Genomic DNA, 17375 nt, shown 5'->3' with positions numbered 1-17375 from the left:
ACACATATAAAACATATTAAAATACATTTCAAGTTTTACATACCTTTAAAAAAAAAAGGCAGCAAAGAATAGTATCTAATTACAGCTATTTGACTTGCTTTAACATTTTAAAGTTGATTAGATGGCCTATGGCAGCAAAGTTAAGAAATTAACATGTGATTAATAAAAAATATCCGTATTTGAAAAGATGTCACATGATACTAAATCCAAGTTCAGAGAGCCAAATCTATTTCCTCTAAGCTACTAGGAAGTGAGATTTTAAAATCTGTGAAGCCTTGGTGCATTATTATTTAAATGTCTACAACATATACAAATGTTTCTTGGGGAGTAATTCTTTCTCTAATTCAATTAAGTCAGGTTCATCATTTTCTTTTAAGAACTCTTAATGTCAGGGTCCACCAAACCTTCTTACCTAGTACAATCTTGATAATCGGACTTGGTAGTATGTTTGTGTGGGCCAACTGATGTAATCCAAATGCTTTTAAATAAGAGACGAGATAATTGATACTTTTTGATTTCCTCAATTACTACAAGATTCTGTTACAGCAAGTTTACTGTAAATTCTAATTCATAGACTGCCATTAACTAAAACTGAAGACATAATGCTTGACAGAAAACAGATCTATTAGAGGAAGAACTAGGTTCTCTTCACTGGCTGCGGCGCTAAAGGCTAAAGTGCTACACACTTATTTTCTGACCAGGCGAGCTCCACACCAGATATTTGCATTGTTTCACATTAACCTCTGCCGACAAATTCACAACACAGGGTCTCATTTACCCCCTTGTATTCATAAAATGAGAAGCCTCAAAAAGAATGATTAATGTGGGTTTACAAATATGAACAAATATACTGTGGATATTCAATTCATTGGCGACCTAGTTCCTGGACTTGCTCAATTCTGTCTTTATAATGTCATGAAACATACAATTAACTCATTTTAATGTTTTTATGTCAAAATGTTTTAACTGTGGTCAATACAAGCATCTGTGCAAAGCTCACATACCATATAAAACAAATTACTATAAATGATTAGAATCTTTTAAAAGTTAGACATGACAAAGGTTGACTGACTGCTAAGTACTATAATCCCAAGAAAAGATATGGACCATATTTATCCTTTAAGATTTCAATCTTTAAGAGTAAGGCAAGCTAAGTTTTATTCTATCATCTTACCAAGGAGGAGTCTTGGGAAGAGGGGGCAATAGAAGAGAGGAGTGAGGCAGAGGAGGCTTAGATAGGAAAAGACAAGGCAAACCAAAACTCTTTCATAACCTCTGGTACTTTTATCCAATGGTCAGAGCTTAGAAATAACACCTTACGCACCCCGTAACAGGTATTTTTTAAAGAGGGACAATGGAAAAAGCATTTAAATTATTTCATCCCCAAACTCTTATAACCACAAACTCTTATTCAAAAGCATAATAGAGGCATCACTTTGCTACAGACAGTCAACATTTGGAGACAGTAGCTTCTACTGAGAGATGGAAGGGACAACGGTGAACAGCAGACTTGCACCGGACTCCCCTTGACATCGCCCTCAGAATGTTTTTTCATGCGCTGATAGTCAAGAAGTCAAAAGATCCAGAATGTTTCAGTATTCATGAGGTGGGACACAGCACAGGAGATAGAATAATTCATCTCATTTAATCTTCAAAGTTTCTTATTTTAAAACAATGTAAATTCACATGGCACTACAGTACTGTTGGTAAGCCCTGCTTCCCTGTTTCCTTTATATATTAAAAATATACAGTTTTATATATTTTCATTAAGAAAATTACTTAATGTGGCAATCATAGAATTGTTACTTCTCATAGCAGAATCTCAAGTTAAACATTTCTGTATGAACTTTAATGGAGGTGTTTCGATTTTGTGAGGAAGCAAAACTTTTCTGATAAAAAGGCACTGTGGAATCTTTAAACTAGAATCAAGCTGTGAGCCATTTCATTTTTTTTCAACAGTGACCAGTAAAACAGATAAGAAATAGCATGAGGGATGGGCTTGGGGAATAACAAAAATGCCAAAAGCAAAGAAAAACAGCTGTTAAAAATTTAATGTTCAGTCACCTGGCATCAGGGCATGAAGGTACATAAAACATTCTGAACAATGGAAGCACTGGGAAAGAAGTCTATTATGCCTAACTTTGTTTGGTTAGAGGTTAGATCAGTGACCAGAAACACACCGTACTACAGGAAATGTTGGTCAGTTTCTCTTAATTCCTTACATGCACTCCAACTCTCTGCCTGTTAGCAGAAACACTAGCCTGGACATGGGGTAGAGAAAGCCAGCACATGACTGTGTTAAACAGCAGTTATGTCTGGAACCTGGGCTCTTTGAAGGTAAACTAATTGAGCTGGGTTATCATGAATGCCTCTTTGACAATCTGGATGAAGCTGAGCTACTGAGTTCATGCTGACAGAATTTTCTAGTTAGCTTGAAAATTCCTGGCAGCCTCTTCTCTCAGTTCCTGGGGGCTTTGTGGAGAGTAGGCATTATGCCACAAGCCACTGTCCATGCAAAACATCAGGCAATTGTGCACAGGTGAACGCAGCAGTAAGGTAAGTCAAAAAGAGCACTGTTCTAATTTACAGTAGAAATGTCACTCGTATGACTTTTTCAATGGCTCACTAGACAAGCTGGCCACTGGAAAGATAATGGCTGAAGGTTTGCACCAGATGGCATAGGCCTAGCAGCTGGGGAAGGCAGGAAAGCAAAGCCTGCAGCATTGTTACAATCCCAGCTGTGATCTCTGCAAGGGGAGAATGCCTTCGTCTAGCAGGATTCGCACCAGGAAACTTCTGTCAAGACGTGTCAGAAGTTTGTACTGGCACCAATATATACATGAAAAGGAACTCTTGGGCAACTTCTTCGTGAACCCCTGAAAATCTCCCCCAGTACTGAGAACAGAGGTTTGTCTTAGCCTAAGCCACAAGAGTCTCTGCAGTTTTCCTACCCATCCAGCACTTGGTAAAATGTAATACTTTCCTTATTTATAAAACAGGGCAATTATCTACCTCATAAGGCTGTTGTGAGGCTTAAAATAATCGTGTATAAGAAACTGCTTATAAAACAGTAAGTTATAAAATACTCTAACAGCTTGAATTCTGAGATACCCGCTGTTAATGCTTCTTACACACCGGACCAGTCCTATTTAATCAAACAATAAGCTGGCTACAAAAATTCATTTAACAGATTTTTTTGGATTGCCTGCTATGTATTAGGTACCATTCCAGGTGCTAAAGAAAAAGGATGGGCATAAGGAACAAGACACCTGCCCTCAATGAATCATAAGCTATATAACAAATCAGCCCACAAATTAGCACTGCATCAAAAACAGAATCCTGATTCCAACACTACACTTCACTGGGTGTTTAGGTTTAGTTCTCCAGACCTGTCATGTACACCGGTTCTCACTGTGAACTCAAGGCGGTTTGAGTAGGTAAGTTTGTTCTGTGAATCCTTCTCATAAGCTGAGTGACTACCACTATTTACTGAGAAACTATGTTGTGCTGGGTATTGTATAGGTCACACTACATAAACTCTCATTTAACCTCAAACAATTTTCTAAGGAATTTATTACCCACATTTAAAAAGAAACCTGTCCAAGGTCACACAGCAATAGTATCTAATGGAATTAAGAATCAAACATCTGCCTGCCAGGCACCAAGGTCTGTGCTTTTTCTCCTATGCCTTCGTTAGCAGAAAGCATGTGGTAACATGGAAGTGTTATCCTACAGGGGGCCTATAGATGAAGGGTCAGAACGTGGAGCGATGACTGACAGCACAGGAGAAATCTGACCTGTGAAACAGTAAACAATACCAATGAGATTTACTATGTACTCTGGCCAATGAAAATGTAAATAGTGATTTTAAGTGAGTACTTAGATTCTCTTCCACAGAGGCAACCCCGAGAAGAGGGTGTGATGCCCTTACGTGCCCCAGTCTTCCAGCACTCTCTGCTCTCGACAACACCTTTTCCCCTCTTTTAGATTTTAACTAAGTATGTGGCAAGTGAAGACAGGGAAGAGAACAATGTAAGGTGTATAAATTTTGTGAATAGTCTGTTTTGTAAAGAGGGGAGAGTTGAGATTCTACAGAAACATATCACCTTGAAAAAAGTTATAATGTATTTTTTGTAACTTTGAGAAAGAAAATGAGTGATTTTTTTAAAAAAAGGATATCTTAGAAATTCCTGGAACCCTAACCAATCTTGTGCTTTCGCCTCATACAGCTGAAAATAACTGAATCAAGGAGGTAGGAACTGTCCAGTGTGAGGTAATAAGCCCTACAAAATTCTTCAGCCCAGGTCTCAAATACTCAGTTATGCTAGATCCTCAAACTTGCCAAGAAATATGCAAAAATGCTAACGCGTATCAAAAAACTGTCTTTGACAAAGCCCAGGTTAGACAAAATGAGCAAATCATGAGATAAAAAGAGTCAACAGGGCTGGGAGGTTAAGGACAATGGCAAAGCAAGTCTTTCTGCCATTCAAAAGGACAGGTAGTAACAAGTATAAAACATTAGATCCCAACTGATTCTTTCACCTTACCTGATCCCACAGAATCATGTTAACACCAGCTGATGAGATCCAGCTCGTAAAGAGGTCTTGGGATCCTTTAGTAACCCAAACACGTCAAACAAACAGACTCCAACTTTACCACAATTCCATTCTATAATAACTAGACTTCTAGTAAAGATCTGTTTTCTGTTTCTCTGAACAGAAATTAAAGTTATAAAGGCAACAGACTAAGCTTAAAGGTATCACTGAAAACTCTTGACAAAATCCCATGTAAGTAAACAAAACCATGGAGAAAAAGAAGCCCGATGTTTTAATACTTTCAAAGAAGTAATGGAAAGGATGCCTACGGCTACAAGCAAGCATATAATTAATCTACTCTTTGGCAACTTCAGTCTTTCTCATCTCTCTATACTCAAATAATCTGTAATAATAACTATATTTATAACTACACTTAGAAATGGTTAGTTTTACACCAGGGGGTCAAGTAGAATACAGCTTACCAGAATTAACAGAATTATCTTGATACTTCAGAAATCATTTTATAGTTCTACAGTTAATGGTGAACTGAAAAGCTGTTAAAGAAATTAAGCCATTTAAAATTGGTTCTTCAGAGGTGTTAGAGATACTGTATACAGCAAAAAAAAAGTACATGCATAAACCCAATTATAGATTGGATGCATTTTAATTTTAAACTATGATTCATAAATGTATCTAGTTTATATCTCTTAGGTTTGGTATAGCTGATTTTAGTTATCCTCCAAAAAAAACATTTTTAAAAGGAGTCTATCACTTTTACTTTAAGAGATCCTAACAAGTCATCCTTGCCAAAACTTGAAGTTCTAACGTCACTGGGAGATATGTCTTTTTCAACCTTTACCATCGACTTGAAATAAACTAAGAAACTGACCAATATTTCTTACTGCACTGGTATTTCAGGTAGGGGGGAAAGCAATGGGACTTGTTAAATGTCTAGTGATGAAAAACAGCAACAGGGAGTCTCCATTGGCCCAGAAGGGCCACACTGCCTCTAAACTGTCATGACAGAGAAGGGCCAGTTGGTCAAAGGTCTGACACAGGAGAAATATCACATGCCAAGTTTCTCGGGACAGGGCTGAGAGGCAGAAACAAGCAAATTGACAGGATAAAAACATTAGAAGAAGAAGCCCAGTTCCATCATTACTTCTCAAAACTGAATAGATTTCTCACTCTACTTTTACAAGGATGGCACTGCCATACAGGAATTCTTTTTAACTTCAGAAGAGAGTTAGTTTAAGGCATGATTCCCACATATATCATATTCAAAATGGTCACAGGATCACAAACCTCCTAGAAAAAAATGTACTAAAGATTATTTACTTCTAAAAAAATCAATCCCCCAATTTATATCTCTTACATTATAAAACATATTTACCCATAGGCAGTTAAAGAATAAATCTTATAAGATTAGTTATTAGAAGTCAAGAGAAATGTACAAATGAATAATTTGAAATAAGTGAATAAATTTGAAAACAATACTGTTTTTTTAATCCTAAAATCAGACCTAAGCCAAACTATATAGAATAGGTTGAATGACACCAATAATAATGGAATACTAGACAAAGTAAATCAGAACATGAGAATAGTATAAAAATTAGAGTTAAGACCAACATGATAAGCACAGGTTTTTGAAGTAACATATTTTATATTTCAAATGTATACATTTTTGCAAAATATTGTGATTTACATAAGCTGTTTAAAATACTATGAGTGGCATAAAACAAATAAAGATAGTTATTTTTTAAACCCATAAAACATAGTTAACATAGCACTCAAGAGAGTCTTTTACGAGAAAAACAAAACAAATACATGTATATATATATGTGTGTGTGTATACCTCCATCCTTCTTCTCCAATTCGTCCCTAATTAGAGGAGAAGTGAGTATCACCTTCAAAGTTAGTGTTGGCTCTTTTGTATTCCGAATTATAATAGATGCCTCATCTACACACTGTTCCACTTGATATTTCTCTTCTGTGAGTTTCTGAAAGTCACCAAGATTTCAAAAACACCCAATTAGATTAAAATCGAAAAAAGAAAAAAAAAAAAAAGGATGATCACCCCTTATTTTCCAAACTTATTAACTACTAATTATACTGTACCAGGAGATCAATGGTCTTAACCAGCTCTTCAGTTTAGGGATAACATTTCTCTCCCCTCCTACCTTATCAGCAAATTCTCTTTCTCCAACCTTCAAAAAGTGGCCACGATGTCAACTATTTATACAATTATTAACAGTATTTAAATTCTTTTTTCCTAATATTTGAAAGTAAAATACCAACATCATTATGTGATAAAGGATAAATTATTACAGAGACCTACTGTAGAAAAACAAATCACTGGGAATGCACTCTAAACCAACACCTTTTTTGATAAGACAGCCTAAAAAGGAACTCCTACTTACTGAGGACTTACAAATTTAAGATTATGTATATTTTTTTAAAAAAGAGAATCAAGTAAAAATGAATAAAAAAGAATCTCTGCACACTCATCGGCCAAAAAAAAAAAAATGTGCATAAATAACTTCCCTTCTCTAATGATAGGATGCAGAGATCATTCCAGTGAGATCTATCCTTATGTGAAAAGTCATCTGACACCCACAGGGAAAGGTGCATTGCTTCATTCAACACACAACTATACACATAATTTAAGGGCCATCCACAATCACCAATTAGAGTCATATAAGTTATATTTAATATATTATTCTACATTGAATATATAGTTTAATAAATTCTACAGGGTCTTTCTTGGTGGTGAAATTTAGTATCTATTACCTGACTTAAATAGCTGAATGGAAACTCTATGGGGTCTCTGTTCGTTAGTGTGCATTAAAAGAATTCAGAGCCATTTACATAAAAATAATCTTTACAATTAAACATTTCAAAAATGATAGAAAATAGAAAATTTGTTATCTAATTGTGAATACAAGAAGCCAAGGACAGGAAAGGATACGCAATGACTGGAAAAATCAGAACCAGAATATAGAGAAAAAACAGACAACTGCCCAAATTCGTTTTATAACTATAAGAAAATTAAAGATGTCCATCAGAGAATGAGTCAAACTAAAATTTTCAATTATGCATGCAGATCACCATACGAAACATCCAAAGTAATAAACAGATGGTATGAGTTTTGGGCTAGCCTAATTATAAGTGATTTCTTGTTTGGGTCATCCTTCTCCTCCCTTGCTCAAGGAAGTTCTAAAATTGAAAAGAATATGTAGAGAAAAGGCATGGTACAACTTCAATTAATTAAGGTACTTAGATAACTGAAAGTTTTGCTCTGGTAAATGCTTACAAAAAAAAATTTTTTTTAACTCATTGGAAAATAAAATCATATCACATCGGAGATTGGTTTTCCCTACAAATGTCAAGAAAACAAAGGGTAAACAGGGAGTAAAGGCAGAAATCACCCTTAAACTAATTTTCTGAAATATTATTAGTAATAATAAGTTTGTTAACTTACATGTATGTATGTGGACATATGTGTTTGTATATGGTATATGTCTACAATTTAATCTGAGATGGGTGTACAATTATGTCCTCATTTTATCTGGGTACCTTTACCCAAATACCTCTAGTAATGGATCTATCTAACCATCATAGAAGGCAGTTGGTTTTACTGTTGGATAATTATATTGGCTATATTAAATTGAAACATGTTTCTCATAATTTCCATTATCTTAAGAGTTCAGGCCTCTTTAACCTTCTCCAAGAAGCCCTTCAAAAACCTAAAGATATCCGTGTCTGGTTTAATCTTCTCTAGCCTAAAAGGCCCCAGTCTCTTTAAATTTGAAATGGTTTACACAGCCTGCACTCTCTCCTGCACCCTTCCCTTGAACACTTGCTAGCTCAACAAGAGCATTTTAAAACTGTGGTGCCCAGAAATACACCCTCACTCAGGAGAGGAAAAGTGCAGAATTCACATAGTTGTGATCTGCACAGAGAAAGCTTGGCCCAATCTCCTGCATATTTAATACTGGAGAAATGTGACAGACTTTCAGAATAAGAACGATTTATTACACCACTGGTTCTCAGCCCATGAAGACTACGACCACTCATAAGAAACAGGACTTAATGAAAGAGAACAGAAAGGGGGGTGAAATGGTTGAAAAAGCCTCTAAGATGTCCAACTGTTTGATTATTACTTTATTATAGATTTAAGAGTAACAATGTTCACTATAATATATAAATAGAGATTAAATTTTAAAGCAATTTAAAAATAATGAAAACAAAAGGAATATTATTAACATTCTAAACAACAGAAGTATGCTTGGCCAGAAACCGGTTACTAAGTGTTCCATTTCTTAAGCTTTATTGTACTCCATGCTGCTTTGCAACTTTCCCTCCCCATATGATTGCGAAAGTATTTTTTAAAATTTTTAAGAAATTCAACCCTATGAAAGTCCAGGAAATTTTCTTCATTTGTTCACTTAAAAAATAACTTAAGATCTAAGGCAGACTGATAAAACAGGTACTCTAAAAATTAAAACAGGGGACTGTGTCAACAAGTAACATAAATCTGACTGTCAAGAATGATAGATAAAAAAATCAGGAAGATGGCTTTAAAGATGAGTTGAATACAAAAGAAAATGATCTACTAACAAAACTAATTTAAAAAACAGTTTAAAGTTCCTTTTACTTGGAAGTGGGGAAAAGAACCTTTTTCGAAGAAATACGAATAAAAGAAACCAACAAAATAGAAGAGTGCATTCAACTCAAAGTTTGGACCTTGTGGACTAATATCTATTTATGTGACATGGATATAAGGGCTAACTGAAATGAAATCATCAAAAAGCTATAAGCTAATTATACCAGAGATAAGATATCTGAAACTGAAAGATGATCACAGCTTCCCAATTGCGATGAAATTGGCCCTCGGAGCAGCTGGCAGAGCAGGTCCTAGGGTGACCACAGTCCTAGAGCAACTGGTTGCCTGTAGCCCTGAGGTAGGTTCTCACAGCCTTCAGCAACATCCTCCAGGAAGCATGCCAATATTAAATTTTTCTAAATGCATCCCAATGTGAAAAGGGTTTGGAAACAAGGAATTAAAGTGAGTTTCCATTAACAAAACGAACGGGTGATTGTTAAATTAACTGCTTCTTCAATTTTAAAAGTTATCATCTATGAAAGTCTCCAGTTGTCCAGGCTTTTTTTGATCATTCAATTCTTTTCTGCATTATACCAACCCTTCCAGGTATTTTATAATGCTCAGAGACCTAGCCTGGAAAACATGAAGACTCTCATCAAGATACACCTGAAAATGGTAAGGCTGTACCTTGGCAGCCATCTTAATTCGGTAAATATATCCTGAGTATTAATCTCCAGAAATTTGCTTTAAATATGACAGATGAGTCAGTTACCCAGAGTACCGGTAATCCTTTTGTCTGTATCTATCCTTTACTATTACCTATTTCCTGTTATTGAATTCATCAAGGAAACTACCTATTTTCACTTTTTACAAATTTTCCTAGAGATGCAATTGAATTGTACTCACCTGAATCTGAACAGGAAGATTATCTTTGACTGTATTTAACAGGGTCTCTGTGGGTTTGTCTTTGCACATTAAAACCAGCTCCAAGTCCATATCATCTTTAATCAGCAAGCCTTTTGCAACCAGGCCAATCCTCATTACGCCACACAATGTCCGACCACCTTGATCCCTAAAAATAAAAGTCTGAATGATTACTTTTACAACCTATTTCCAAAACTAAAACTTAATCATTACTTGGCTATCTGGATATCCTTACAAACTGATACGGAAATACATAAATCCAGATATCCAAAATTCCACAAAATTAAGTCTCCGATTTAAGCCTCAAAAAGTATCTTCCCCAAGAAATCAATAGGGAGCATATTTCAGACTATAGAGCTTTTCGTTTTTCCTTACATCTGTGTTACTTGGGAAAATCCAAAAATACTTTATCCCTTAAACATTTTTTCAAATTTGTAAAAAAATTCTTATTATCTTTTTGTTGGTAATTAAAGAATTTGTGAGAAACATGAACACCATGGGATACTGACAAAGAACATCGGGGTGGAACTCTAAAAGCCCTGGACTCTACTGCTGGTGGTGCCTGCTGATTCAGTATCCACAACTGTCAAATGGCAATCAGCTAGGTGTGCCCTGGCTTGTCCCTTCCAGCTGTATCATTCCAGAAGTCCACAAAAGTTTATGGGGAAAGCAGAATAATGTGATAAAAGCAAAGAGGTGAGGAAAGAAGGTACAAACCAAAGATAATTGGCCAGAATATGCATTCCAAATCCAGAAGTAGCTAAAAGAACAGAAACACTCAAAGGCCATCAAGTCATGAGTGGTACATAAGAATAATGTTAACATCTATCCTTAATTTCAATACTAAAAGTTTCTTATTGGTTCATTTTCCTCAATTACAAGTGAAAATTAACAGCTGAGCAGTTAAGTAACCAAGTGTCTGAGTACAGAAAAGATATCCAATCTCCTGCTTCAGAGGCTTACACAGCAGTTAAGCAGTAACCCACTTAAAAAGGGAAGAGAAAGTAACATCTGAAAAAAACTGCATGCCACAATTCTCATTTACACCTCGCAATAAACCTTCATTTGAAAGGCCAAAAAAAAAAAAAAAGTGAATCTCAGAAAAGCTAATTGTTCAAGTTCACAGCACGAGTAAAATGGCAAAGTCTGGATTCAAACTCTAGTTGGTTTGACCACAACTCAGGTTCTTTACATTATTATGGTTGCATCCCAAGTTCAGAAGAGGTAAAGGTTAAAAGCAGAGAGGTCAAGCAAAGCAACCTGAAAGCCTGATTTCAGCAGAGCCTTGATTTAATGCTTAGTAGGAAGAAAGGTCATTCTAATTGGAGGTAAAGAATCAACAGAGTTGGGCTGAAGTCAGTGGAATGGAGAATGAACTAGAGAAAGAAGAGAGAAACAAATTATGGTTGTGGAAATCTAGTCACTGGATAGGTGCCTGGGACACCTCAGAGATTCAATAAACCATAAATCAGTAAAAAACTATAAGGGTGTAAAAGTATAGAAAGAAATAAAAAGCATTTTAAAGCAGTGACCCAAGTGTAGAGACTTATTCGATATTAAGAATACAGTCAGTCATCTTTGATTTTTTTTTTTTCTTCTGCATCCCTGTCCTCTCATCTTCTCATTCTCCCAAATCTAATAATAGTTCATAAATTCCCCATCCATAGCACCCTTGAACCACTGCTTTCAAACTGGTTTCTTTTCAGGCTCACATTACCCCTCACCTAACCTACCTCAATAACCTCCTTTCATTGGCCTTATCAACTAACCTCTGCCATCTCTAATCTACTGCACACAGTATACTGCAACCAGAATAATCTTCAAAAGCACCACACAGATGGCACTCCGCCTATTATCTTCCTGGTGCCCCACTGCACATTTAGATACTTAGCATTTTGGGAGGCAATTTAGGGGGCAGCATGACTTTCTCATTTACATTCTGGCTCTGCTACTTACTGTGCAACACTGGACAAATTACTTGACTTTTTCAGCCCCATGTTCTCATTTGTAAAAAGGTAATAACACTTTCATCTCTAAGTGGTACTGAGACTATCATTTAAGTAATGAATTTGGCCCAGAATCTGGCATATTTTAATAGCTCAATAAACAATAGCTATTAATACTTCAAATGGTCTCTATACTTTCTCACACCTAGATCTTTGCTGAGATTTTTTCTTCTACTTTCACTTCCTGCCAAACCCCAACCCATCCTCTAAACCTACCACAAATGCTACCTCCTTCATAAAGTTTTTTCTGACCCCTAGAACCACCGTATCTCCTTGCTCTGTACTTTCATTTTAGTCACGGGAAATTAAAACAAAGATGCTACGAAAACTGGACCTGAAGTCCGACAGACTAGAATATAAATCCTGGCTCCACCACACACACTCAGTGACCTTAAGCAAGTTAAAGTTTGTTAGTAATTCTGAGTCACTTTTTTTTTTCATAAGCAAATCTGAAGAAGTGGAAATTTCATACATAAATGGGGGCAGAGGAGGAGGATAATAACAGACTAGGTTTATTATACAATAATGTGAAATGTAATCTAGTACAGTAGCGGGCACTCAAGAAATGGTAGCTAGTAACAATGGTAGCCATTGTTAGCTCACTTATTAAATTCTGTATAATTATGATATACTTGGTCTTATATAGAAGACAGCATGACTGAGCAAAGGAACTAAGTCCTGATTTACTCCCATATTTCAACAATGAATTTGAATATAGAAGGCACTGTAAAGCAAGCGATCCAAATACGGATAATTTACTTAAAATTCATAACAGAGTCTTAATATTCTTAACAATACAAATGGTGGGAACTTGTGCACTTTGACTTTTGAGTCAGTTTATAAAAAGGTAAAATAAGAGTGCACAGGTAAAACCTGCCTAACAGTGCCTGGCAATAGAAGGTGCTTAAGAAATATCGACTAGCCATCACCCCTCTCTGTGCCCTCTGTGGTACTTGGCATATACCAGGAGTGCAATACACATCAATTATCAAATGCAGCTTTGTTCTTGAAGATGTGCCTGCCTCCGGTTTATACAGAGTAAGGGCGCAGTTCTGCACAACTTGAGATGTACCACGTGGGAAGAATCATAGATGAGCGTTCAACCTGTGACTGTTCCACAAACTGGAAAGACTTTACAGAGACAATCAAGAGCATCTACACATAGAGCTATAATTAAAAATCCAAACAAACACGTGCAGTGCATTATCTTTTTGAAACCTTTAAAACAAAAACCTTTAGAACACAGTGACCTGAACCAGTTAAGCAAAAGCCTACTGGAGCCCTTTCCAAAAGTCTGCCCAGCCTTGAGAACAAACAACAGACGATGTATTAAAAAGGCCTGAACTCCACTGAAAAATGAAACTCTTCTTAAAAATGATAAAAATGGCAAATTTTATGTTATATATTTTATCACACACACACACACGAAGTTTAAAAGGGCATAAACAATTCCAAAGTACAATTTAAATACGGAGCACATAACTATTTTACTTGCACGGGACGGGGACTGGGATATACAGAATAAGATTACTGGAAAATGCTGCTAATGTTAATTAACAACAACTCCAAAATTTGACAGTATCCTTTTTAAAGCCGTCATATGAAGAAAAACTGAATTACTGCTAAGGACCTGGAAACTGACAAAACTACAATGAGATACAATGCATATATTACCTATAAATAGTTAACAAAGTAAAAGAATTATGTCCTTCAACTGAAAACTGACACTGATTATCTTTCACCTGAAAATGAAAAGGGTACACCATCTTTCTATGAAGAAATCAATTTGTCAATACTTTCCCACTATTATCTACGTATCACACTGATTTAGAATTAAAGCTGGAAAAAAACTTCTGTAACCTCTATCCTCAATTTACAAGTTTTAGCCAATGTTCTCAATCCTATTAATACAGCACAGTTAAATGAGCTTCATCTTTCAAAGTGAATCATACACTTATTCTAATCCTAGTGACATTGCTCAAAACAGTAACTCTAAGCGTAGCATGTCATAAAAAGTTTCATGATCTGACTCTAGTTATCATCAGCTTCATCTCACTAATCTCTTACTATTGTTACAGCATTGAGACTCCTCTGCTATAACTGTTGAAGGGTCTGGCTACCATTAGGCCTTCTTTCATTCCGCTATATGGAAGAGAGTGAGCTGGATCCTGGGAATCAATAAGGTAAACAACAGTCAAAAATATCTTTAGAACACATTTTCCTGCACTCTTTCTTCTAAACCAGTGTTTTAAAATACCTGGTAAAATGACATTTTGATTGTCCCAGAAACAGAAAAACACCATTTATTTCCAAATTTAGAGACTGAACCAACACATGAAAAAGATGACATATCACAACCTCCGAAAGACAAGATTTTAAACGGTTTGGTGCACTCTCCAAGGGCATCCTGCACAAGTCCATCTTTTTCTGGTCTAATCATTATTCCTTTCTTGTTTTCCTTCCAAATTTAACTCAAAAATTCCACAAACATTTACTTCCTTGTTTACAATCATATAAGTGAGAAAAACCCAAAGAATACCATACACCAAATGTAACCCAGTGGTATGGGACCTCGGACTTTTCTGGGCGCTACTGTAAAGCGCCATGAAGGTCAGGTCACACTCACTTGGAGTAAGTGTCTGTGGCTTCATCCTTCTTCACTTCTGTCTCGCTCTCTGTTTTTGTGCCTTTATTTGTTTCATCCAGCCAATCTGAGACATGTTTAAGAGCACATTCAACAGTAGACACCATATTCTGAACAGCTTCAAGTTCCTCTGGAGATGGATAGATTGTTGAATGTTTCACCATAACATGGCGATCATCATTGGCAAAGGATCTAATAGATCTCTGTCGGAAGAAAAAAGAAAACAATTACTTAAAATTTAAAAAATGTTACCTGAAAAAGATGACATACAACTATATTTAAGTTACAGCATTAATTGTCAAACTGTTGTGAAATAGTTAACATTGAGACAGTAAAAAATTACTCAGGAATAGGAAGTAAACCCCATTCTGGTAAACACACCAGGAAATTAGAGATCTTTCATTCATGTTTTGGCAAAGTTCGCCCAGTTCATACTTGGTATTGCATATGCAGACACTACCTTTTAGCTGAATCTATGTGTTCTGAATATCACTTCAAAAAGGTCACCCATATCACACATCATCTGTGAGAAACAGATACTTTCTAGCTTGAATAGAGTATCTGGAAATGCATGATGATGACTCATGATACCCAGTCTTCAGTGTCCTCCTTTCTAAACTGTTGGAGATTTTTGTACCTGGAAAAACTGAGCTTTCATAATACAATAATAATACAAAATACAACATTATGCATGAAGCATGAACACTAGAAAAACTATGGACATGAGAATACTGTTTACTATTTGGCATGCAAAACTTTGGCATGAGGCTTTAATTTTTAGAATAGATTAATAGGAGACATTCAAAATTCCAGAACAGGGAAAATACATATTGCAGAAGAATCAAATTCCCAAACTAATTTACAAATGTATCACAGTCTCAATCAAAATCCCCTCAATACTCAACAAAAATAATTTTAAAGCTCACTGGGGGACAAAAATCAATAAAAGTATCAAGAAATATTATACAAAGATGGATGAGTGGTATCATTATGCTAAAACAAAATATCAAAAATTTAAAAAGCAGTAATTAAAATTACATGCTGGCTCAGAAGTCAGTGAAGCAGATTAGAGCCTAGAAATAGAATGAATTTCATGAAAATTTAATAGAGTAGATCCTTTACACTCATGAGTCACATGTCAAAACCTTTGAATATTTCCAATTTACAAATACCAAGACAACACTTATACCAGTACAAAGCAAAATGAACAAAGATAATTTTGTGAGTTTCCATAAAGCCAAAAAGTATTCCAACTAAAGGGTGGCTACAGTGTCTTCATTTACATGAAATTATGTGCTACTAGCTGGTAAATATTTGTTTTAAAGTCTTTACCACAAAATGTTCACGATTCTTTATCAGTGTTACTCTGTTTTTGTTTGAATATCAGTATTTTAAAAATCATATTAATTTGGACACTAAAAAATTAATACCACAGTATTACTGCTCCTTATAAAATGAGCAAACTATAACTAAAAAGGCAAGCAATTCTTTGAAACCCTGAATTATTAAATTGTTATATAATAAAAGGACTAAAAACAATCACAAAAATTCCTTTTTTCTTAGATAAAAGTCATCTCTGTCTAGATTTCTTTCCTGTTCCAAGTTCACAACAAGTCTCCCAGCTGGAGTCTTTTGCCACGAAGAAACAAACTTTGATCACTTCATGAGATTTACTCACATATCTCAAAACAAGTAACAAGAAAACCAGAAAGCCATATAATGAATTAGAGATGGTAGATTGTTCTTAGTTGGCTTCTCTTTAGAAAAGAAATTCTACTAATATTTTAGTTCTGAATGGTAGGGGGAAATGTTAACTTGGAATTTCCCCTGTCGTTTAGTTTTATGATGAGTTACTAAATTACTTAGTCAGCTAAATTACTCAGCCCCGCACACTGGCCTCACCATAATTAAACTACATGTTGCTACATGTTGCGATATGTGTTTCTCTCACAAATAACACTGACTGCCAATGTTAAATCCAAGAATTGACTTGATGTGACAGCATCATAAAACAATGATGAAAGAACTCAATAAACAATATTTAAAAAAATGGATGGTGATCTTATTTACCCAAATAAGCTCCAAATAAATTTTTTTTTAAGTATTAAAAAATCAGATTGGAAGAACTATGCAAAAACAGAATGTTCTCATTTGAATCTGAGACCTAAGAATAGGAGAAATTGGAAAATGCCTACCAAACAATTAAATTATGTAAAAACACAAAATTCCTAGACCCAAAAAACTGAGCTAAATTAAACATAAGTAAACTAGGAAAGGAATTTTCATCAACTATGACCAATAATATGTATAAAGCTTTTCTTTAAATTATAAGAATATCAATACTGTAATAGATAAATGAGCTAAAGAGACAAATAATTCACATGGGAGGGAACAAGTGAGTGTCATTTTTTTTATATCTCACCATAAAACTAAATGACAGAGAAAATCTCAAGTTAAAATTTTCCCCATCATCCAAAACTAAAATATTAGAATTTTCTCTCTAAAGAGAAAACTGTTACAATCCCTAGAATAAATTTTTTAAAAATCAAGAAGAAACACCATCACTCACAAAATAATATATTTCAAACATACTGATGATTAATATTTTTGTGCTTTTTCTCCCACTTATAATATCTTTTTTAAGCCTTTTCTCACTTATA

The 17375-nt window shown here is 35.2% G+C and overlaps 1 protein-coding gene across 11 annotated transcripts in view; it reads right to left on the bottom strand.

The window, feature by feature from the left end:
* LOC107506660 (spermatid perinuclear RNA binding protein) overlaps window positions 1-17375 on the bottom strand; it is a 125878-nt gene that overhangs the window by 48398 nt on the left and 60105 nt on the right. For all 11 annotated transcript variants that reach the window (XR_004949987.1, XM_036217817.1, XM_036217818.1 and 8 more), the window contains 3 exons: window positions 14698-14918; window positions 10048-10213; window positions 6391-6535 (listed from right to left, as the gene is read on the bottom strand). Coding sequence is in view for 10 of the 11 variants with exons in the window: in XM_036217817.1 (XP_036073710.1) it covers window positions 6391-6535; window positions 10048-10213; window positions 14698-14918 (532 nt within the window). In the remaining variant the exon portion in view is untranslated. The remainder of the gene's footprint in view (window positions 1-6390; window positions 6536-10047; window positions 10214-14697; window positions 14919-17375) is intronic.

This window comes from Rousettus aegyptiacus, unplaced genomic scaffold, assembly GCF_014176215.1.
Source record: "Rousettus aegyptiacus isolate mRouAeg1 unplaced genomic scaffold, mRouAeg1.p scaffold_m13_p_3, whole genome shotgun sequence".
In the NCBI taxonomy this organism is placed as follows: domain Eukaryota; kingdom Metazoa; phylum Chordata; class Mammalia; order Chiroptera; family Pteropodidae; genus Rousettus; species Rousettus aegyptiacus.
Note: the sequence above shows the minus strand (reverse complement) of the source record. Positions and strands in the feature narration are given on the sequence as shown.